Here is a 23,148-nt window from a genome sequence, read left to right on the forward strand (position 1 = left end):
CCCTTTTTGAGACAGGATCTCACTGTGTAGCCCAGGATGGCCTCAAACTCAGAGCTCTTCTTGCTTCTGCCTCCCAAGTGCTGGTATAAAAGGCATGTACCACTATGACCAGCTTGCCTGTTTGTGTATGTATATATAGATGGGAGTGTTCTGGAAATCAAACTCAGGTCCTGATGCTTGTGCAACAAGTACATTATTGACTCAGCCATATCTACAGCCCTTTATCTCTATTTTATAGATGAGAAAACTGAGATAAAGACTTGACCAAGGCACATATAGCCAGGACATGGTGACAGGGACTCAAGAAGGCAGTAAAGTTTTAGAGACTGCCCTTTCCAACGCAGCTGTCTTGCTTCTGTGTCTGTTCATTCTGTCCATCTAGTGTCTCATATGATAAGTGTAAGACAACAGCAAAAACTTCCTTACTATCCATTGTGATACAATTTCACCTTTATTCAAATAATATGTCAAATTGGCAAATTTAGAAAACATACAAAACATGAAACTCTTGCAATGCTCGTGCAATTTCCATAAGGATCGGGAAAATGATCAGAACAATTAAATTTGGCCAAATCTAAATAAGGGCAAATTTAAAGAAACAAATGAACAGTTTTGTCTTTATGCCTGATTAAAAAGAAAAAAAAAAGGAAAAGAAAAGGAAAAGAAAACCCTAGTAACACATAGCAGTTTGACCGTGTGCTCAACGGCAATGTTACCAAAGCTCCTCCTAGATTTGAGGTCTGGTTTCTGGGAAGAGGTCTTTATGCCAGGTATTGATTCTGGTGCTATTAGAGACATCAAAAGAAGTACCATTCACATCAGAGAGCACCTCTTCTGGTGATCTCCCCCTTTGATTCTCTTCCTTTGTCTATGATGGTGTCTTGCTGAGTGTACCTCTTTGGCCCTAACTAAAAGAGAAGTTCTAGTTTAAATAGAGTTCCATGGGGCTAGATTCTCTTCCGTTGGCATCTCTGTTCTGGAAACAAACAAACAAACAAACAAACAAGCAAACAAAAAGACCTGTTTTCCCTTTTGTTAGTAGAGTTAACATGTCACACTTTGTTTTCTAATTTGTATATGTACTCAGGTAGAATATAACATTTTCAGTGATGGATACACAATTGTACTAATTTCATTAGCCTTACAGGGGCTGCTTATTTCTATTTGTACTTTTAAAGTGTGTGTGTGTGTTTTCAGGGCCCACATGTAGAAATCAGAGGACAACTTTCAGGAGTTAGTTCTCTTCTTTCCAAGATCAAATCTAAGATGTCAGGCTTTCGGAGCATTTTTACACACTAGGCCACTGTACTATGTCACTAGTCCACAGATTGCTTTTATTTATTTATTTATTTATTTATTCATTCATTTATTGTATTTTTAAATTTATTATTATGGAGGAGGGCCACAGCATGCAGATGGACAACTGTGAGAAGTTGGTTCTCTTCTGCAGTTCTGTGAGCTCTAGGGATTAAACTCAGCTTGCGAGGCTTGCAGACCAAACGATGCCTTTCCCTGCTGATCCATCTTGCCAGTCTGTGAAGTGCTTTTGAAACAGCTAATGAATGATTTCTCTCCTAAATATCCACGCTATCAACTAAACACATAATTCATGTTGGTAGTCAGGTACTTCGGTGCATGGGGCTTAAGTCCTGGGAGGCTGCAGAGAAAAGAGCTCTTAAGTCTGGGAGTTCCTTCCACACCATTCTAGACAACACGAGATCAGCATCACCTTCATCCTCAAATACACTACCTAAAGGGAAAGAGAACAACAGGATACAATATAAAACTGTGTTTATTAAAATTATTTTTTGCAAAACAAGACAAGTTAGAGGATGGGATACAATTTGGAATTTCAACCCATGAGTACATTGTGGAGTCATTGCACCAGAGAAAAGCAGTCATCACTTTCAAACGTGTTTTCTTTTTCCCTGTAACTGCAAAAATGGATTGTTAACTAGAGTCAATACAGACTTAATATGTATGCCTCTTATTGAACATTAACTAGTTTTACAACCTCTGCCAGTTTCTGGCATCCATTACCTCATTCTTTGCTATTTATATTATTTGTTTGGGTGTGTCCATACACATATGCCATGAAGTGAATGTGGAGTTCAGAGGATAACCTGAAGGAGTCAATTTTCTCCTTCAATCATGTGGGCTCTAAAAAACAAACTTAGGTTTTCAGGCTTGGCTAGCATACCACTCCACACTTTTAATCTTAAGTTTGCTGTATTTCATTTCTGTATAATACTAGAACATTAGTGAAATGATTATGACTTTATTTTGTCTACTTTAAAACTTCTGTATAAAAATTTAAGCTTTGTGTGTAAGAATTTTCCTTCCTGCAGCTTTCACATAACCTCTCTCTCTCTCTCTGCCTCCCCCTCTCTCTCTGTCTCTCTCTCTCACTCTGTCTCTCTCACTTTCTCTCATTTGTCATTTGGTACAGAAAGTCTAAAGTCAGGATGGAGAATAGAATGTAGCCTTTCCTCAGTAAACGGCAAGAGCTACATTGTTGAGAGAAGGAGGATAGTGAGTGAGCTTCCATGCCTTATAAGCACATAATCATAGTAGCAGCAAAATTAGGCCTGGGACAAGTTCATGCTCAAAGAGAGCATCCTTTCAAGGCTGGGCCTGACTTCCTGGATCTTGTCATCTAAGCCTGTGGCCATAGGGCTCAGTGTGCACCGCCAGGAGACACGGCTAGGAATAAGGAGTAAATCTTTCCACCAGGAGTGTCGGAATAGAGGATAGGTGATTAGCCAGATGACCCGGACAACGAGACTTCCACAAAAGAAGAGACGCACGGCAGCTGATGATCTGTCTCCTGCTGAATACAAATTGCCATCAGCTAAGCCTAGAAAACAAAAAACAAACAACAAAAACCAAACCAAACCAAACCAAACCAAAACAAAAACCCCAAAACTGCTAACTTAGTTGGCTCCACTGGCTTAAGCTCTGTTCATTAGTGACAAGATAATGTTCGAGTTGCAGTTAAATCCAAGGGGTGGAGAGAAAGAACGATGGGAAAGGTTTGGTTAGGTGTGAATGTCAAAATAAAACTATGCAATCAGTGATCCCGGTGTGATTTCCTTCGGTGTAATGATTTTAATCTTTAATGGTTTTTGAAGATTATGTTTCTGTGGTGATGGCTTTTAGAGAATATGTGATCTGTGGCTACAAGGCAAACGTTTTCTTACACAGAGAGGGCGCTGTCCTAGGTGGTTTAAAAAGGCTGAGAGAAAAAAATTAATGTCCTTGGAGCCAGCTCTTGGACTGTGCTCCGTCCACCAAATGTGCACATGTGGAAATGTGGATATGGGTAAAACAGTGGGACCCTGCTTAATGGGAGCTTGCCCCATCAATCCCACATGTCTTTTAGGGTGTTACTGTCTGTCTGTCTGTGTGAATGTATTTATGTTTATTTATGAAACTGTTGGATTTTCTTGCCTGATAAACTCTCTCTCTCTCTCTCTCTCTCTCTCTCTCCCTCTCTCTCTCTCTCTTTCTCTCTCTCTCTCTCTCTCTCTCTCTCTCTCTCTCTCTGTGTGTGTGTGTGTGTGTGTGTGTGTGTGTGTGTGTGTGTGTGTTTGTGTCTGTATGGGCCCGTGTGTCAGTGCTCCCGGGAGTGTGTCTGATTCCCCTTTTCCCTTTTACATTTGCCCATGTCCATGGTTCATCTACCCTCCAGCGGTCACAGGGCGTGTCCCCTTTTCATAAATAAAACTTTATTTTCTCCGAGAAAAGTGTAGACGAGGTGGCACCCCCACTCCCACTCCCGTCCCCAGCCAATTCCACACTCAGCCTTCCTCAGTTAAGCCTGTGGGGTCCAAGCTGGCCTTGGACATTCTGGAAAGGCAGAGTTGACTGGGTCCAGAGAGGAAGGAGTCCTGGGGATCTCGGGTGGAGTTTTGGAGTGGTGGAAGGGTTGAGATTGGGGTTGAGGGGTGTGAGGGTGGGGCATGGTGGTTTTGGTGGGGGGTGTCTCTGCAAGCACCAGGGGCCGCCAAGTAAGGATCTCAGCGAGGCAGTAGAGGAATCTGCTTCAACAGGACTCAGGAGCTGGGGTTGGTTCCAATCTTCTTGGTCCTGACGCTGGACAATTTATTTTAGGCATATTTAAGCACAGCAAAACTTTGGGGAAATGCCTCCTGCTGACCATTCACCCAGTCCCGGGTATATCACAATGCTTAAGATATGTTTCCATAGAAGCTCTTTACAAAGAACATGCGACCTCTTTGATAGAGATGGGTTCCTTTGGCCGAGAAACAATGCTCAATTGACTAGGACAGCAGTCCTCCACCTGTGGGTCCAGACCCCTCCTGTGGGTGGAAGGACCCTTTCACTGGGGCCACCAAAGGCCAATGGAAAACCAGGATATAGATGTGCATGACCGATCGAACAGTGGCAAACTTACACTAAAGAAATAGACACTAAATAGTTTTAGGGTCTGTGGTCACCACAACACCAGGGGCTCGATGGAAAGGTCACAGCATTAGGAAGGTTGTTGAGAACCACTGGACTAGGGAGAACGATTGAGATGGACATACAAGTCCCAAGGAGTCAGGTATGTCTCGGCCCTATACCTAAATAACATGGCACAGAAGTCACCTAGGTTCTGTTCCATTTGGCCAGTCCATGTGACATCTCCATGTAGAAGGACGGGTTCTTGAGCCCGAGAAACAGTGCTCAAGATAAAGGTCTTGGGAGGGAGAGCCTGAGATGAACATGAGAGTCAATGTGTGTGTGTGTGTGTGTGTGTGTGTGTGTGTGTGTGTGTGTGTGATTCAAGTGTGGGAGGCCCTTCAGATTGCACAGGCCACCCACCGGGCTAGGAACTACATCCATCTGGAGCCTTCTGGGCAGAGGACAGGCACGCATCCCTGCCCAGGAAGAGACAACCCTGTGTAGGTGCTTAAGGTTCCAGGATTCCCAAGTGCTCACCTGGAAGCCCAAAGACCTCGGGCCCTCTACAGACTGGCCTTAGGACCCTGGTCTCTCTTCTCCACAGGCCTCATCTTCCTCCTCTTCCTCCTTCTCCTTTTCCTCCTCCTCCTCGTCCTCCTCGTCCTCTTTCTGCTCCTCCTCCTCCTCCTTTGTTCCTTCTATCAACACATCATTTGTCCACCCACTCATCTATTCACCCATCCCCACCACACCCCACATCCATCACCATCAGCATCAGCATAGCATCACCATCACCATCACCATCAGCAGCAGCAGCAGCAGCAGCAGCAGCAGCAGCAGCAGCAGCAGCAGGGACAGCAGAGAAAGCAGCAGCTGGAACAGGCTTCCTCCACCCCACCCGGAATCCCAAAGAAACTTCACTGGGTCTTAGAAATTGAAACATGTGTCCCTTTGGGCTGGCATATGCCTGGACCCACAGGACACAAACTCATGGGGGCAAATGCAGGAAAGGACCTCTGCCAGGGGGTGTGTCATGAATGGCTGGGTAATGCCCACCCCTACAGATCCTACGCCAAGCTGCCCACTGCTCTGAATCCCCCAGGCCATGGAGCCCACATAGGAACACCCACCAAGGGAATCACCTCTAGGCAAGGCTACTGCAGAAGAGCAGACATACACACAACTGGCTTCCTCCTCCTTATCAGAGCATGTCCGCACTGGCAACGAGTGACTTTTTCTTGGTGACAGGCTGAACTGAAAATGCAACCAGAGAAGACAGGTCAAGACCTTTGGGTCTTGAAGGAAACTAAGCAAGCAAGCAAGCAAGCAAGCAAGCAAACGTGGAATGAAGGAAGAAAGGAAGGAAGGAAGGAAGGGAGGAAGGAAGGAAGGAAGGAAGGAAAGAAGAAAGGAAGCAACCAGGGGAGCAAGCACGGGAACAAGCGGGGGAACAAGCAGACAAGCCAACAAGCAAGGCAGCAAGCAGAAATTCTTGAGTGTTGAGCTGAGTAAGGAAAGCTTAGGAAAAGCTATAGGTTTTCCAAACTAGGTCAATCCCTGTGTGCCTCTGCAGACTGGGGCTAACTTTGGGTGCTCATGTTCTTTTGTGAAGAGGATGGCCCATTCTAGCAATATGGTGTAGTTGGTGTGTCAAGCGTTTGAGGTAAGGCAGAGAAGGCAGGCTTCCGGGACCTGCCTGGTAGTGATCGTGCAACTGAAAAGTGAAGGTCGATTGTGTGTGTGTGTGTGTGTGTGTGTGTGTGTGTGTGTGTGTGAGTGTTGATTTTTCTTTTTTGTCAAAAGCAATAAAGAAGGAGGAAGGTAAAAAGTGAGGCTAAGGTCTGTGTGCTACTAGGTGAGGCCAAGTTGTAAATGGAGGATGGTGTGGGGATTGGTTGGGGTAGGGTAGGGTAGGGTAGGGTAGGGCAGGAGATGGGTTGCAAGGCGTCTGGAGGCTAGGCAAGTCGATGATAGGGTAGAGAGAAAGTGTTGAGGGGGCTGCTGTGCTGTGTGTGTGTGAGGGTGTTGAGAGTAGGTTGTGAGTTGTGGAGTGAAGGAAGAGGTGATGGTGTGTGCATAAGGGTGTGAAGAGGAGTGAGGGTGAAAAGAGAGCAGTGCGGGCATGGTTGTGTGTGTGTGTTTGTGTGAAGCGGGCCTAAAGAGAGAGGAGCCGAGGAGAAAAAAAATGTGTAGCCCAGGCTGGCCTCGAACTCGTGATCCTCCTGCCTCTGCCTCCTTCAGCAAATCCTACCGGCGTGCGCCACCACAACCGGCGAGCGAGCCCCGCGACACACACATACTCCAAACGCACACTCCATGACGACACGCGACGGGACAGCCTCCAAGCCTCACACACTACCAATGCCCAGCGCCCAGCGCCTATCATGCGCTCACACCAACCACACTCACATCGCAAGCCCACACACAAACGCGCACACTCTCACAACGCCTCCTCCTTAGCACAAACAACAACAACAACAACAACAACAACAACAACAACAGCAGCAGCAACAGCAGCAGCAGCAACAGCAGCAGCAGCAGCAACAACAACAACACCACTCCCGAGGACGCCCACACCCCTGCAAACAAACTGCCTCCCTCGCCCGAGACTCCGGAGCGCGCCCGACCCCTAGTGGTCGGCATGGGAACTGACACTCCGCGCCCCGGACCACCCACTGGGGGCTACAACCGCGCCCAGGACTCCTGAAGCCCGCTCGCTGTGCATCCAGCCTCCAGCCTCGAGCGACCGTCTCTACTCCTCTTGCTGCTTGCTTGATGCTCCTCTTGCTCTTCTTGTCCTGTCGCCGTCCAGACCCCACTTCGCACATAACTCTCTCCGGGAACGCTCAGAAAAAGCAGCAAGCGACCCTGGCCCTTCCACGCGGGCGACTGACCCACGACAGCAACAGCAAAACCGCAAACTCCCAACGCTCGCTCGATGGCCCTTCGTCTACACCGGCCCTCCTCCGCCCTCCCGGACCTCCAGGCCTCGCTGACAGTTCTCCACTCCTAAAGCGAGCCGGAGGCTCAGCGGGAGCACCCCGTGCTCCAACCTGGTGCTCCTCCAACACCCACAGCTCTGCTTTTCTTTCTTCCCTTTCTGGAAGGCCTGGGCCTTGGGCCACGAGACCACCCTGACCACAGCCAAGTCTCCGGGGCCAGGAGCCAGGCCCTCCACTTGGACCCACACAGTTCCCCACACTCGGGACCCCACGCCCACGCGGACTGGGACTGCCCGTGTTAGCCTCGCAGGAAGAACTGCAGTGGGCAAGTGAGCCTCCTGGAATCGCCCCAGCGGTCCACCGGCCCAAGCTTGTGCTCTGCTCTGCTGGGTGTACCCTGGAGAAGCGGGGGCCCCAGGACCTTTGGCCCAGCATGGCTTCTTACTCCTGAGGGGTCTGCCTTCTCCTGCCTCTCTTTGCTAGATCCCTCATGGCCCTGGCGTGCTGGGATTGGGCAAGGCAAGACACTCACTGCCTGCAACCTCCTGTGATTGCCCTCCTGGGTGATGCCCCCACCCCACCCCACCCCACCCCACCCCACCCCACCCCACCCCTGCTCTGATGGGCCAGAGGCTTGCGGATCGACCTGAGGAGGAATCCTCTTGAGATAATGCTGTTGAGATGAATTCATGATCAGTTGTAATTCCTGTTTGGTCTAAGTCCTTTCGGGAAATGAGTTGGATTTAAATCATGGGGGGCGGGGGTTTGGGGAGACTGAGGGTAGTCGACAGAAAGTCTACTTCGGGATCAAGACTAGAATGTTCCCCTTCCTCATAGAACAGCAAGAGAGCTGCATCGTTGAGAGAAGGAGCACATGAGCTTCCGTGCCTTCAAAAAATGTACTCGTAGGAGCAAGAAAATTAGGCCTGGGACAAGTTCATGCTCACAGAGAGCATCCGTTCAACGTTGGGCCTGACTTCCTGGATCTTGTGATCTAAGCCTGTGGCCATAAGTGCTCGGTGTGCACCTCGAAGAGACACACGGCTAGGAATAAACAGCAAATCGCTCTATTACGAGTGTCAGAATAGAGGGTAGGCGATTGCCCAGATTACCTGAACAACACGACTTCAAAACGAAACAAAACGAAACGAAACGAAAGGTGCACAACAGATGATGATCGGTCTCCCGCTAAATACAAAGTGTCACCAGTCAAGCACAGAAAAAACACTTGCTAACCTAGGCTCCATTGCCTTAAACTTTGTTCATCAGTTAAGACAAGAGTTAAGTCCATCTAGTGGAGAGAAAGAAGGATGGGAAAAGTTTCTTAGGCGTGAATGTCAAAACAAAATTATGTCATCAAGGCTCCTGGTGTAGTTTCCTTTTGTGGGATGATTTTAATCTGGTTTTGGAAGAATATGTTTCTGGGGTGATGGCTTTTAGAGAATATGTGACCTGTGGCTACCAGGTAATCTTCTTACACACAGAGAGTGCTGTCTTGGGTGGTATAAAAAGGCTGAGAGAAAAAACAAACAAACAAACAAACAAACAAACAAGCAAACAATGTTCTTGGCGCCAGCACGTTTCCATCCACCAAATGTGCACATGTGGAGATGTGGATATGGAGATGTGGGTGTGGGTAAAACGGTTGGAGCCTGCTTATTGGAGCTTGCTCCATCCATCTGATATGTCTGTCTGTCTGTCTGTCTGTCTGTCTGTCTGTCTGTGTGAATGTCTGAACTTATGTGTATGTGTGAAGCTGTTTGAGTTTCCCGCTTTCTACACTCAGTGTGTGTGTGTGTGTGTGTGTGTGTGTGTGTGTGGTGTCTGTGTGTGTTTGTGTGTGCTTTCCCCCTCTCCCCTTTACTCTTTGCATTTTGCAGGATTCAGCAACCCTCTCTCGGTCAAAGGGAGTGCCTCCCCTTCCCCAATAACTGAAACTTTATTCCCTTAGAGAAAAGTGGCGAGTAGGCCCACACCACCCCCAACCCTGCCAATTCCTCACTCAGCCTTCCTCAGTTAAGGCTGTGGGGTCCATGCTGGCCTTGGCAGACTGTAAGGACAGAGTTGACTGGGCCCACCGAGGTGGGAGTTCTGGGGGTCTCCGGTGGAGTGGTGGAGTATTGGATGGGTTGAGATTGGGGTCGAGGGGTGCGAGGGTGGGGCATGGTGGGTTGGGAGAGTCTCTGCAAGCACCGGGGGTCGCCGAGTAAGGATCCCAGCGAGGCAATAGAGGAATATGCTTCAATAGGACTCAGGCTCTCTTTTGCCAGTCTTGCTTTTTTATTATTATTACTAGATATTCACTTCATTTACATTTCAAATGCTATCCCAAAAGTCCCCTATACCCTGCCCCCGCCCTGCTCCCCAACCCACCCACTCCTGCTTCCTGGCCCAGGCATTCCCCTGTACTGGGGCATATGATCTTTGCAAGACCGAGGGCCTCTCCTCTCATTGATGGCTGACTAGGCCATCCTCTGTTACATATGCAACACAGCTCTGGGGGGTGGGGGTGGTACTGGTTAGTTCATAGTGTTGTTCCTCCTATTAGTCTTGCTTTTTTGTAAACAGGCTTGGCCATTCTACCAACTACCTGTAGCTGATGTGACAATGGTTCAAGGCAAGGCAGCCAAGGTAAGGATAAAAGACCTTTGCCTGGTAGTAGGCCTGCAAATGATAGTGTTAGCTTCCTTCCTTCCTTCCTTCCTTCCTTCCTTCCTTCCTTCCTTCGTTCCTTCGTTCCTTCCTGTAAGAACAAAAAATATGGTGGAGAGAACTGGGGCAAGGGTCTGAAAAGAGTTTGCTAAAAGACAAAGGTGAGGAGGCGAGGTGTGTGTTGGAATGGAACAAATGGAAGCCCGAATGAAGCAAAGGCCAAGGCCAACGGCAAAGGCGAGGCGAAAGGAGTGGTTGTGTTGTGGCAAGGGGGGCGACAGGCAGAGCCAAAGAGAGCATTGGTGTGGTCGGGACGCTGCCCTCCCTGGTGGACCTTTTGCCCAGAGTAGGCGCAAGGGAGCTGTCCAAGGATTCCAGTGCGAGCATGTTTTGCGAGGAGAAGGCACACTGTGCTCTGTGTGTGTGCATGTGTGTGTGTGTGTGTGTGTGTGTGTGTGTGTGTGTTCCGTGTGTTCGTTGGTGGAGCAAAGAGAGGCAAGGTGAGGCGAAGGAGAAGGAGAAGAGGAGAAGGAGGAGGAGGTGGAGGAGGAGGAGGAGGAGAAGGAGAAGGAGAAGGGAGTGAAGGGGCATGAAGGGCATGAAGGGCATGAAGAGCATGAAGGTCCCGGTGGTGTGGGCAGAGGCTGTTGATAGCGCGTGAGGCAAGGGTGTGAGGCACGCAAGTGTGTTGTGGGCGTGTGGAGTTGTGGTGGTGCCGGGTCGGGTGTTGGGCCTCGGGTGTTTTGAAGAGTGCAAAGAAGAGGAGGAGCGCAGGGGTGAGTGTGTAAGAAGTGTGTTGAGGAAAGGGTGAGGAGCGGAGGGTGAAAAAAATGTGTAGCCCAGGCTGGCCTCGAACTCGTGATCCTCCTGCCTCTGCCTCCTTCAGCAAATCCTACCGGCGTGCGCCACCACTACCGGCGGCGAATGGGCGCTGCTACGCCCTACTTGAACCGTACCAACGATGACGACACAACACCCGACACGCCCCCATACTCCTACCTGAACACTGCCCACACACCACCAGCGCAGCCTCACCTCACACCCACCGCACGCCCGCACACACAACCACAACACCAACAGCTACGCTCCCTAATACGCCCGCCCAACACTCTTCACTCCCTCCCTTCCTCCCTCCCTCCCTCCCGGCTGCCTCACACCGGACTCCCGTTCCACGGCGACACCTGCCGGTCGCGCCGGGAACCGACACTCGCCGCCGACCCCGAACCCGGAACCCGAACCCCCACGTGCCGACGACTCTTGCCGCCTGATCGCCCACCAGCGACCAGCGATCAGCGACGAGCGACGAGCGACGAGCACCGGCTCCTAGCTGGTCCTCCTCCTCCTCCTCCTCCTCCTCCTCCTCCTCCTCCTCCTCCTCCTCCTCCTCCTCCTCCTCTTCCTCCTCCTCCTCCTGCTCCAGTCGTGTCGCCCTCCAGGCCCCCACCTTCCACACAACTCTCTCGGCAAACGCTCACAAGAAGCACCCGCACCACCCCGCACCGCAAGGCAGAAAGACGCCTTGCTCGGCCACCTTGGCCTTTCCTCGCTGGCGAGCGAGCGAGCAAGACCAAAACCGCAAACTCCGAACGCCTGCTGGCCCTTCGTCTACACCCGCGCTCCGCCCTCCCGGACCTCGAGGCCTCGCTGACAGTTCTCCACTCCTCAAGCGAGCCCGGAGGCTCAGCGGGAGCACCCCGTGCTCCAACCTGGTGCTCCTCCAACACCCACAGCTCTGCTTTTCTTTCTTCCCTTTCTGGAAGGCCTGGGCCTTGGGCCACGAGACCACCCTGACCACAGCCAAGTCTCCGGGGCCAGGAGCCAGGCCCTCCACTTGGACCCACACAGTTCCCCACACTCGGGACCCCACGCCCACGCGGACTGGGACTGCCCGTGTTAGCCTCGCAGGAAGAACTGCAGTGGGCAAGTGAGCCTCCTGGAATCGCCCCAGCGGTCCACCGGCCCAAGCTTGTGCTCCGCTCTGCTGGGTGTACCCTGGAGAAGCGGGGGCCCCAGGACCTTTGGCCCAGCATGGCTTCTTACTCCTGAGGGGTCTGCCTTCTCCTGCCTCTCTTTGCTAGATCCCTCATGGCCCTGGCGTGCTGGGATTGGGCAAGGCAAGACACTCACTGCCTGCAACCTCCTGTGATTGCCCTCCTGGGTGATGCCCCCACCCCACCCCACCCCACCCCACCCCACCCCACCCCACCCCTGCTCTGATGGGCCAGAGGCTTGCGGATCGACCTGAGGAGGAATCCTCTTGAGATAATGCTGTTGAGATGAATTCATGATCAGTTGTAATTCCTGTTTGGTCTAAGTCCTTTCGGGAAATGAGTTGGATTTAAATCATGGGGGGCGGGGGTTTGGGGAGACTGAGGGTAGTCGACAGAAAGTCTACTTCGGGATCAAGACTAGAATGTTCCCCTTCCTCATAGAACAGCAAGAGAGCTGCATCGTTGAGAGAAGGAGCACATGAGCTTCCGTGCCTTCCAAGCATGTACTCGTAGGAGCAAGAAAATTAGGCCTGGGACAAGTTCATGCTCACAGAGAGCATCCGTTCAACGTTGGGCCTGACTTCCTGGATCTTGTGATCTAAGCCTGTGGCCATAAGTGCTCGGTGTGCACCTCGAAGAGACACACGGCTAGGAATAAACAGCAAATCGCTCTATTACGAGTGTCAGAATAGAGGGTAGGCGATTGCCCAGATTACCTGAACAACAAGACTTCAAAACGAAACAAAACAAAACGAAACGAAACGAAACGAAACGAAAGGTGCACAACAGATGATGATCGGTCTCCCGCTAAATACAAAGTGTCACCAGTCAAGCACAGAAAAAACACTTGCTAACCTAGGCTCCATTGCCTTAAACTTTGTTCATCAGTTAAGACAAGAGTTAAGTCCATCTAGTGGAGAGAAAGAAGGATGGGAAAAGTTTCTTAGGCGTGAATGTCAAAACAAAATTATGTCATCAAGGCTCCTGGTGTAGTTTCCTTTTGTGGGATGATTTTAATCTGGTTTTGGAAGAATATGTTTCTGGGGTGATGGCTTTTAGAGAATATGTGACCTGTGGCTACCAGGTAATCTTCTTACACACAGAGAGTGCTGTCTTGGGTGGTATAAAAAGGCTGAGAGAAAAAACAAACAAACAAACAAACAAACAAGCAAACAATGTTCTTGGCGCCAGCACGTTTCCATCCACCAAATGTGCACATGTGGAGATGTGGATATGGAGATGTGGGTGTGGGTAAAACGGTTGGAGCCTGCTTATTGGAGCTTGCTCCATCCATCTGATATGTCTGTCTGTCTGTCTGTCTGTCTGTCTGTCTGTCTGTCTGTCTGTGTGAATGTCTGAACTTATGTGTATGTGTGAAGCTGTTTGAGTTTCCCGCTTTCTACACTCAGTGTGTGTGTGTGTGTGTGTGTGTGTGTGTGTGTGTGTGTGTGTGTGTGTGTGTGTGGTGTCTGTGTGTGTTTGTGTGTGCTTTCCCCCTCTCCCCTTTACTCTTTGCATTTTGCAGGATTCAGCAACCCTCTCTCGGTCAAAGGGAGTGCCTCCCCTTCCCCAATAACTGAAACTTTATTCCCTTAGAGAAAAGTGGCGAGTAGGCCCACACCACCCCCAACCCTGCCAATTCCTCACTCAGCCTTCCTCAGTTAAGGCTGTGGGGTCCATGCTGGCCTTGGCAGACTGTAAGGACAGAGTTGACTGGGCCCACCGAGGTGGGAGTTCTGGGGGTCTCCGGTGGAGTGGTGGAGTATTGGATGGGTTGAGATTGGGGTCGAGGGGTGCGAGGGTGGGGCATGGTGGGTTGGGAGAGTCTCTGCAAGCACCGGGGGTCGCCGAGTAAGGATCCCAGCGAGGCAATAGAGGAATATGCTTCAATAGGACTCAGGCTCTCTTTTGCCAGTCTTGCTTTTTTATTATTATTACTAGATATTCACTTCATTTACATTTCAAATGCTATCCCAAAAGTCCCCTATACCCTGCCCCCGCCCTGCTCCCCAACCCACCCACTCCTGCTTCCTGGCCCAGGCATTCCCCTGTACTGGGGCATATGATCTTTGCAAGACCGAGGGCCTCTCCTCTCATTGATGGCTGACTAGGCCATCCTCTGTTACATATGCAACACAGCTCTGGGGGGTGGGGGTGGTACTGGTTAGTTCATAGTGTTGTTCCTCCTATTAGTCTTGCTTTTTTGTAAACAGGCTTGGCCATTCTACCAACTACCTGTAGCTGATGTGACAATGGTTCAAGGCAAGGCAGCCAAGGTAAGGATAAAAGACCTTTGCCTGGTAGTAGGCCTGCAAATGATAGTGTTAGCTTCCTTCCTTCCTTCCTTCCTTCCTTCCTTCCTTCCTTCCTTCCTTCCTTCGTTCCTTCGTTCCTTCGTTCCTTCCTGTAAGAACAAAAAATATGGTGGAGAAGAACTGGGGCAAGGGTCTGAAAAGAGTTTGCTAAAAGACAAAGGTGAGGAGGCGAGGTGTGTGTTGGAATGGAACAAATGGAAGCCCGAATGAAGCAAAGGCCAAGGCCAACGGCAAAGGCGAGGCGAAAGGAGTGGTTGTGTTGTGGCAAGGGGGGCGACAGGCAGAGCCAAAGAGAGCATTGGTGTGGTCGGGACGCTGCCCTCCCTGGTGGACCTTTTGCCCAGAGTAGGCGCAAGGGAGCTGTCCAAGGATTCCAGTGCGAGCATGTTTTGCGAGGAGAAGGCACACTGTGCTCTGTGTGTGTGCATGTGTGTGTGTGTGTGTGTGTGTGTGTGTGTGTGTGTGTTCCGTGTGTTCGTTGGTGGAGCAAAGAGAGGCAAGGTGAGGCGAAGGAGAAGGAGAAGAGGAGGAGGAGGAGGAGGAGGAGGAGGAGGAGGAGGAGGAGGAGGAGGAGGAGAAGGAGAAGGAGAAGGAGAAGGAGAAGGGAGTGAAGGGGCATGAAGGGCATGAAGGGCATGAAGAGCATGAAGGTCCCGGTGGTGTGGGCAGAGGCTGTTGATAGCGCGTGAGGCACGCAAGTGTGTTGTGGGCGTGTGGAGTTGTGGTGGTGCCGGGTCGGGTGTTGGGCCTCGGGTGTTTTGAAGAGTGCAAAGAAGAGGAGGAGCGCAGGGGTGAGTGTGTAAGAAGTGTGTTGAGGAAAGGGTGAGGAGCGGAGGGTGAAAAAAATGTGTAGCCCAGGCTGGCCTCGAACTCGTGATCCTCCTGCCTCTGCCTCCTTCAGCAAATCCTACCGGCGTGCGCCACCACTACCGGCGGCGAATGGGCGCTGCTACGCCCTACTTGAACCGTACCAACGATGACGACACAACACCCGACACGCCCCCATACTCCTACCTGAACACTGCCCACACACCACCAGCGCAGCCTCACCTCACACCCACCGCACGCCCGCACACACAACCACAACACCAACAGCTACGCTCCCTAATACGCCCGCCCAACACTCTTCACTCCCTCCCTTCCTCCCTCCCTCCCTCCCGGCTGCCTCACACCGGACTCCCGTGCCACGGCGACACCTGCCGGTCGCGCCGGGAACCGACACTCGCCGCCGACCCCGAACCCGGAACCCGAACCCCCACGTGCCGACGACTCTTGCCGCCTGATCGCCCACCAGCGACCAGCGATCAGCGACGAGCGACGAGCGACGAGCACCGGCTCCTAGCTGGTCCTCCTCCTCCTCCTCCTCCTCCTCCTCCTCCTCCTCCTCCTCCTCCTCTTCCTCCTCCTCCTCCTGCTCCAGTCGTGTCGCCCTCCAGGCCCCCACCTTCCACACAACTCTCTCGGCAAACGCTCACAAGAAGCACCCGCACCACCCCGCACCGCAAGGCAGAAAGACGCCTTGCTCGGCCACCTTGGCCTTTCCTCGCTGGCGAGCGAGCGAGCAAGACCAAAACCGCAAACTCCGAACGCCTGCTGGCCCTTCGTCTACACCCGCGCTCCGCCCTCCCGGACCTCGAGGCCTCGCTGACAGTTCTCCACTCCTCAAGCGAGCCCGGAGGCTCAGCGGGAGCACCCCGTGCTCCAACCTGGTGCTCCTCCAACACCCACAGCTCTGCTTTTCTTTCTTCCCTTTCTGGAAGGCCTGGGCCTTGGGCCACGAGACCACCCTGACCACAGCCAAGTCTCCGGGGCCAGGAGCCAGGCCCTCCACTTGGACCCACACAGTTCCCCACACTCGGGATCCCACGCCCACGCGGACTGGGACTGCCCGTGTTAGCCTCGCAGGAAGAACTGCAGTGGGCAAGTGAGCCTCCTGGAATCGCCCCAGCGGTCCACCGGCCCAGCCTTGTGCTCCGCTCTGCTGGGTGTACCCTGGAGAAGCGGGGGCCCCAGGACCTTTGGCCCAGCATGGCTTCTTACTCCTGAGGGGTCTGCCTTCTCCTGCCTCTCTTTGCTAGATCCCTCATGGCCCTGGCGTGCTGGGATTGGGCAAGGCAAGACACTCACTGCCTGCAACCTCCTGTGATTGCCCTCCTGGGTGATGCCCCCACCCCACCCCACCCCACCCCACCCCACCCCACCCCACCCCTGCTCTGATGGGCCAGAGGCTTGCGGATCGACCTGAGGAGGAATCCTCTTGAGATAATGCTGTTGAGATGAATTCATGATCAGTTGTAATTCCTGTTTGGTCTAAGTCCTTTCGGGAAATGAGTTGGATTTAAATCATGGGGGGCGGGGGTTTGGGGAGACTGAGGGTAGTCGACAGAAAGTCTACTTCGGGATCAAGACTAGAATGTTCCCCTTCCTCATAGAACAGCAAGAGAGCTGCATCGTTGAGAGAAGGAGCACATGAGCTTCCGTGCCTTCCAAGCATGTACTCGTAGGAGCAAGAAAATTAGGCCTGGGACAAGTTCATGCTCACAGAGAGCATCCGTTCAACGTTGGGCCTGACTTCCTGGATCTTGTGATCTAAGCCTGTGGCCATAAGTGCTCGGTGTGCACCTCGAAGAGACACACGGCTAGGAATAAACAGCAAATCGCTCTATTACGAGTGTCAGAATAGAGGGTAGGCGATTGCCCAGATTACCTGAACAACAAGACTTCAAAACGAAACAAAACAAAACGAAACGAAACGAAACGAAACGAAAGGTGCACAACAGATGATGATCGGTCTCCCGCTAAATACAAAGTGTCACCAGTCAAGCACAGAAAAAACACTTGCTAACCTAGGCTCCATTGCCTTAAACTTTGTTCATCAGTTAAGACAAGAGTTAAGTCCATCTAGTGGAGAGAAAGAAGGATGGGAAAAGTTTCTTAGGCGTGAATGTCAAAACAAAATTATGTCATCAAGGCTCCTGGTGTAGTTTCCTTTTGTGGGATGATTTTAATCTGGTTTTGGAAGAATATGTTTCTGGGGTGATGGCTTTTAGAGAATATGTGACCTGTGGCTACCAGGTAATCTTCTTACACACAGAGAGTGCTGTCTTGGGTGGTATAAAAAGGCTGAGAGAAAAAACAAACAAACAAACAAACAAACAAGCAAACAATGTTCTTGGCGCCAGCACGTTTCCATCCACCAAATGTGCACATGTGGAGATGTGGATATGGAGATGTGGGTGTGGGTAAAACGGTTGGAGCCTGCTTATTGGAGCTTGCTCCATCCATCTGATATGTCTGTCTGTCTGTCTGTCTGTCTGTCTGTCTGTCTGTCTGTCTGTCTGTGTGAATGTCTGAACTTATGTGTATGTGTGAAGCTGTTTGAGTTTCCCGCTTTCTACACTCAGTGTGTGTGTGTGTGTGTGTGTGTGTGTGTGTGTGTGTGTGTGTGTGTGTGTGTGTGTGGTGTCTGTGTGTGTTTGTGTGTGCTTTCCCCCTCTCCCCTTTACTCTTTGCATTTTGCAGGATTCAGCAACCCTCTCTCGGTCAAAGGGAGTGCCTCCCCTTCCCCAATAACTGAAACTTTATTCCCTTAGAGAAAAGTGGCGAGTAGGCCCACCCCACCCCCAACCCTGCCAATTCCTCACTCAGCCTTCCTCAGTTAAGGCTGTGGGGTCCATGCTGGCCTTGGCAGACTGTAAGGACAGAGTTGACTGGGCCCACCGAGGTGGGAGTTCTGGGGGTCTCCGGTGGAGTGGTGGAGTATTGGATGGGTTGAGATTGGGGTCGAGGGGTGCGAGGGTGGGGCATGGTGGGTTGGGAGAGTCTCTGCAAGCACCGGGGGTCGCCGAGTAAGGATCCCAGCGAGGCAATAGAGGAATATGCTTCAATAGGACTCAGGCTCTCTTTTGCCAGTCTTGCTTTTTTATTATTATTACTAGATATTCACTTCATTTACATTTCAAATGCTATCCCAAAAGTCCCCTATACCCTGCCCCCGCCCTGCTCCCCAACCCACCCACTCCTGCTTCCTGGCCCAGGCATTCCCCTGTACTGGGGCATATGATCTTTGCAAGACCGAGGGCCTCTCCTCTCATTGATGGCTGACTAGGCCATCCTCTGTTACATATGCAACACAGCTCTGGGGGGTGGGGGTGGTACTGGTTAGTTCATAGTGTTGTTCCTCCTATTAGTCTTGCTTTTTTGTAAACAGGCTTGGCCATTCTACCAACTACCTGTAGCTGATGTGACAATGGTTCAAGGCAAGGCAGCCAAGGTAAGGATAAAAGACCTTTGCCTGGTAGTAGGCCTGCAAATGATAGTGTTAGCTTCCTTCCTTCCTTCCTTCCTTCCTTCCTTCCTTCCTTCCTTCCTTCCTTCGTTCCTTCGTTCCTTCCTGTAAGAACAAAAAATATGGTGGAGAGAACTGGGGCAAGGGTCTGAAAAGAGTTTGCTAAAAGACAAAGGTGAGGAGGCGAGGTGTGTGTTGGAATGGAACAAATGGAAGCCCGAATGAAGCAAAGGCCAAGGCCAACGGCAAAGGCGAGGCGAAAGGAGTGGTTGTGTTGTGGCAAGGGGGGCGACAGGCAGAGCCAAAGAGAGCATTGGTGTGGTCGGGACGCTGCCCTCCCTGGTGGACCTTTTGCCCAGAGTAGGCGCAAGGGAGCTGTCCAAGGATTCCAGTGCGAGCATGTTTTGCGAGGAGAAGGCACACTGTGCTCTGTGTGTGTGCATGTGTGTGTGTGTGTGTGTGTGTGTGTGTGTGTGTGTGTGTGTGTTCCGTGTGTTCGTTGGTGGAGCAAAGAGAGGCAAGGTGAGGCGAAGGAGAAGGAGAAGAGGAGAAGGAGGAGGAGGAGGAGGAGGAGGAGGAGGAGGAGGAGGAGGAGGAGGAGGAGGAGGAGGAGGAGGAGGAGGAGGAGAAGGAGAAGGAGAAGGGAGTGAAGGGGCATGAAGGGCATGAAGGGCATGAAGAGCATGAAGGTCCCGGTGGTGTGGGCAGAGGCTGTTGATAGCGCGTGAGGCAAGGGTGTGAGGCACGCAAGTGTGTTGTGGGCGTGTGGAGTTGTGGTGGTGCCGGGTCGGGTGTTGGGCCTCGGGTGTTTTGAAGAGTGCAAAGAAGAGGAGGAGCGCAGGGGTGAGTGTGTAAGAAGTGTGTTGAGGAAAGGGTGAGGAGCGGAGGGTGAAAAAAATGTGTAGCCCAGGCTGGCCTCGAACTCGTGATCCTCCTGCCTCTGCCTCCTTCAGCAAATCCTACCGGCGTGCGCCACCACTACCGGCGGCGAATGGGCGCTGCTACGCCCTACTTGAACCGTACCAACGATGACGACACAACACCCGACACGCCCCCATACTCCTACCTGAACACTGCCCACACACCACCAGCGCAGCCTCACCTCACACCCACCGCACGCCCGCACACACAACCACAACACCAACAGCTACGCTCCCTAATACGCCCGCCCAACACTCTTCACTCCCTCCCTTCCTCCCTCCCTCCCTCCCGGCTGCCTCACACCGGACTCCCGTGCCACGGCGACACCTGCCGGTCGCGCCGGGAACCGACACTCGCCGCCGACCCCGAACCCGGAACCCGAACCCCCACGTGCCGACGACTCTTGCCGCCTGATCGCCCACCAGCGACCAGCGATCAGCGACGAGCGACGAGCGACGAGCACCGGCTCCTAGCTGGTCCTCCTCCTCCTCCTCCTCCTCCTCCTCCTCCTCCTCCTCCTCCTCCTCCTCCTCCTCCTCCTCCTCCTCTTCCTCCTCCTCCTCCTGCTCCAGTCGTGTCGCCCTCCAGGCCCCCACCTTCCACACAACTCTCTCGGCAAACGCTCACAAGAAGCACCCGCACCACCCCGCACCGCAAGGCAGAAAGACGCCTTGCTCGGCCACCTTGGCCTTTCCTCGCTGGCGAGCGAGCGAGCAAGACCAAAACCGCAAACTCCGAACGCCTGCTGGCCCTTCGTCTACACCCGCGCTCCGCCCTCCCGGACCTCGAGGCCTCGCTGACAGTTCTCCACTCCTCAAGCGAGCCCGGAGGCTCAGCGGGAGCACCCCGTGCTCCAACCTGGTGCTCCTCCAACACCCACAGCTCTGCTTTTCTTTCTTCCCTTTCTGGAAGGCCTGGGCCTTGGGCCACGAGACCACCCTGACCACAGCCAAGTCTCCGGGGCCAGGAGCCAGGCCCTCCACTTGGACCCACACAGTTCCCCACACTCGGGATCCCACGCCCACGCGGACTGGGACTGCCCGTGTTAGCCTCGCAGGAAGAACTGCAGTGGGCAAGTGAGCCTCCTGGAATCGCCCCAGCGGTCCACCGGCCCAGCCTTGTGCTCCGCTCTGCTGGGTGTACCCTGGAGAAGCGGGGGCCCCAGGACCTTTGGCCCAGCATGGCTTCTTACTCCTGAGGGGTCTGCCTTCTCCTGCCTCTCTTTGCTAGATCCCTCATGGCCCTGGCGTGCTGGGATTGGGCAAGGCAAGACACTCACTGCCTGCAACCTCCTGTGATTGCCCTCCTGGGTGATGCCCCCACCCCACCCCACCCCACCCCACCCCACCCCACCCCACCCCTGCTCTGATGGGCCAGAGGCTTGCGGATCGACCTGAGGAGGAATCCTCTTGAGATAATGCTGTTGAGATGAATTCATGATCAGTTGTAATTCCTGTTTGGTCTAAGTCCTTTCGGGAAATGAGTTGGATTTAAATCATGGGGGGCGGGGGTTTGGGGAGACTGAGGGTAGTCGACAGAAAGTCTACTTCGGGATCAAGACTAGAATGTTCCCCTTCCTCATAGAACAGCAAGAGAGCTGCATCGTTGAGAGAAGGAGCACATGAGCTTCCGTGCCTTCCAAGCATGTACTCGTAGGAGCAAGAAAATTAGGCCTGGGACAAGTTCATGCTCACAGAGAGCATCCGTTCAACGTTGGGCCTGACTTCCTGGATCTTGTGATCTAAGCCTGTGGCCATAAGTGCTCGGTGTGCACCTCGAAGAGACACACGGCTAGGAATAAACAGCAAATCGCTCTATTACGAGTGTCAGAATAGAGGGTAGGCGATTGCCCAGATTACCTGAACAACAAGACTTCAAAACGAAACAAAACAAAACGAAACGAAACGAAACGAAACGAAAGGTGCACAACAGATGATGATCGGTCTCCCGCTAAATACAAAGTGTCACCAGTCAAGCACAGAAAAAACACTTGCTAACCTAGGCTCCATTGCCTTAAACTTTGTTCATCAGTTAAGACAAGAGTTAAGTCCATCTAGTGGAGAGAAAGAAGGATGGGAAAAGTTTCTTAGGCGTGAATGTCAAAACAAAATTATGTCATCAAGGCTCCTGGTGTAGTTTCCTTTTGTGGGATGATTTTAATCTGGTTTTGGAAGAATATGTTTCTGGGGTGATGGCTTTTAGAGAATATGTGACCTGTGGCTACCAGGTAATCTTCTTACACACAGAGAGTGCTGTCTTGGGTGGTATAAAAAGGCTGAGAGAAAAAACAAACAAACAAACAAACAAACAAGCAAACAATGTTCTTGGCGCCAGCACGTTTCCATCCACCAAATGTGCACATGTGGAGATGTGGATATGGAGATGTGGGTGTGGGTAAAACGGTTGGAGCCTGCTTATTGGAGCTTGCTCCATCCATCTGATATGTCTGTCTGTCTGTCTGTCTGTCTGTCTGTCTGTCTGTCTGTGTGAATGTCTGAACTTATGTGTATGTGTGAAGCTGTTTGAGTTTCCCGCTTTCTACACTCAGTGTGTGTGTGTGTGTGTGTGTGTGTGTGTGTGTGTGTGTGTGTGTGTGTGGTGTCTGTGTGTGTTTGTGTGTGCTTTCCCCCTCTCCCCTTTACTCTTTGCATTTTGCAGGATTCAGCAACCCTCTCTCGGTCAAAGGGAGTGCCTCCCCTTCCCCAATAACTGAAACTTTATTCCCTTAGAGAAAAGTGGCGAGTAGGCCCACACCACCCCCAACCCTGCCAATTCCTCACTCAGCCTTCCTCAGTTAAGGCTGTGGGGTCCATGCTGGCCTTGGCAGACTGTAAGGACAGAGTTGACTGGGCCCACCGAGGTGGGAGTTCTGGGGGTCTCCGGTGGAGTGGTGGAGTATTGGATGGGTTGAGATTGGGGTCGAGGGGTGCGAGGGTGGGGCATGGTGGGTTGGGAGAGTCTCTGCAAGCACCGGGGGTCGCCGAGTAAGGATCCCAGCGAGGCAATAGAGGAATATGCTTCAATAGGACTCAGGCTCTCTTTTGCCAGTCTTGCTTTTTTATTATTATTACTAGATATTCACTTCATTTACATTTCAAATGCTATCCCAAAAGTCCCCTATACCCTGCCCCCGCCCTGCTCCCCAACCCACCCACTCCTGCTTCCTGGCCCAGGCATTCCCCTGTACTGGGGCATATGATCTTTGCAAGACCGAGGGCCTCTCCTCTCATTGATGGCTGACTAGGCCATCCTCTGTTACATATGCAACACAGCTCTGGGGGGTGGGGGTGGTACTGGTTAGTTCATAGTGTTGTTCCTCCTATTAGTCTTGCTTTTTTGTAAACAGGCTTGGCCATTCTACCAACTACCTGTAGCTGATGTGACAATGGTTCAAGGCAAGGCAGCCAAGGTAAGGATAAAAGACCTTTGCCTGGTAGTAGGCCTGCAAATGATAGTGTTAGCTTCCTTCCTTCCTTCCTTCCTTCCTTCCTTCCTTCCTTCCTTCCTTCCTTCGTTCCTTCGTTCCTTCGTTCCTTCCTGTAAGAACAAAAAATATGGTGGAGAAGAACTGGGGCAAGGGTCTGAAAAGAGTTTGCTAAAAGACAAAGGTGAGGAGGCGAGGTGTGTGTTGG

The 23,148-nt window shown here is 52.0% G+C and overlaps 2 protein-coding genes, 1 long non-coding RNA gene and 1 other non-coding gene across 10 annotated transcripts; 2 read left to right on the forward strand and 2 right to left on the reverse strand.

The window, feature by feature from the left end:
* Positions 1-432: 432 nt before the first annotated feature.
* On the reverse strand, positions 433-7,146 carry Gm40371. 6 transcript variants are annotated; one of them, XR_003956297.1, is made up of 3 exons: positions 7,084-7,146; positions 4,945-5,661; positions 433-1,750 (listed from the first exon to the last, which is right to left on the reverse strand). It is a non-coding gene; the product is annotated as a predicted gene, 40371 (long non-coding RNA). The 6 variants fall into 6 exon arrangements; XR_003956296.1 differs by having other exon boundaries at positions 7,061-7,130; XR_003956298.1 differs by lacking the exon at positions 7,084-7,146 and having other exon boundaries at positions 4,945-5,105; positions 5,538-6,147.
* Positions 7,147-8,726: 1,580 nt separating this feature from the next.
* On the forward strand, positions 8,727-12,974 carry Gm40369 (predicted gene, 40369). Of its 2 annotated transcripts, none has more exons than XR_003956292.1 (3): positions 8,727-8,814; positions 9,918-9,980; positions 10,888-11,300. XR_003956292.1 is itself a non-coding variant. In XM_030255696.1 (3 exons), exons 2-3 carry the CDS (start codon positions 10,926-10,928, stop codon positions 11,790-11,792), a joined length of 801 nt encoding a protein of 266 aa, XP_030111556.1. In that variant the 5' UTR covers positions 9,818-9,980; positions 10,888-10,925; the 3' UTR covers positions 11,793-12,974. The 2 variants fall into 2 exon arrangements, 1 of the variants encoding a protein (XP_030111556.1); XM_030255696.1 differs by lacking the exon at positions 8,727-8,814 and adding an exon at positions 11,399-12,974 and having other exon boundaries at positions 9,818-9,980; positions 10,888-11,332.
* Positions 10,747-10,920, reverse strand: Rn4.5s (4.5S RNA). Its single transcript, NR_002841.2, has one exon. It is a non-coding gene; the product is annotated as a 4.5S RNA (ribosomal RNA).
* A 5,443-nt stretch (positions 12,975-18,417) lies between the features above and the next one.
* On the forward strand, positions 18,418-21,638 carry Gm40367 (predicted gene, 40367). Its single transcript, XM_030255697.1, has 3 exons — positions 18,418-18,580; positions 19,549-19,993; positions 20,066-21,638. The coding sequence occupies exons 2-3, from the start codon at positions 19,587-19,589 to the stop codon at positions 20,457-20,459; spliced, it is 801 nt and encodes a 266-aa protein (XP_030111557.1). The 5' UTR covers positions 18,418-18,580; positions 19,549-19,586; the 3' UTR covers positions 20,460-21,638.
* Positions 21,639-23,148: the final 1,510 nt, after the last annotated feature.

This window comes from Mus musculus, chromosome 6, assembly GCF_000001635.26.
Source record: "Mus musculus strain C57BL/6J chromosome 6, GRCm38.p6 C57BL/6J".
NCBI classification, from domain to species: domain Eukaryota; kingdom Metazoa; phylum Chordata; class Mammalia; order Rodentia; family Muridae; genus Mus; species Mus musculus.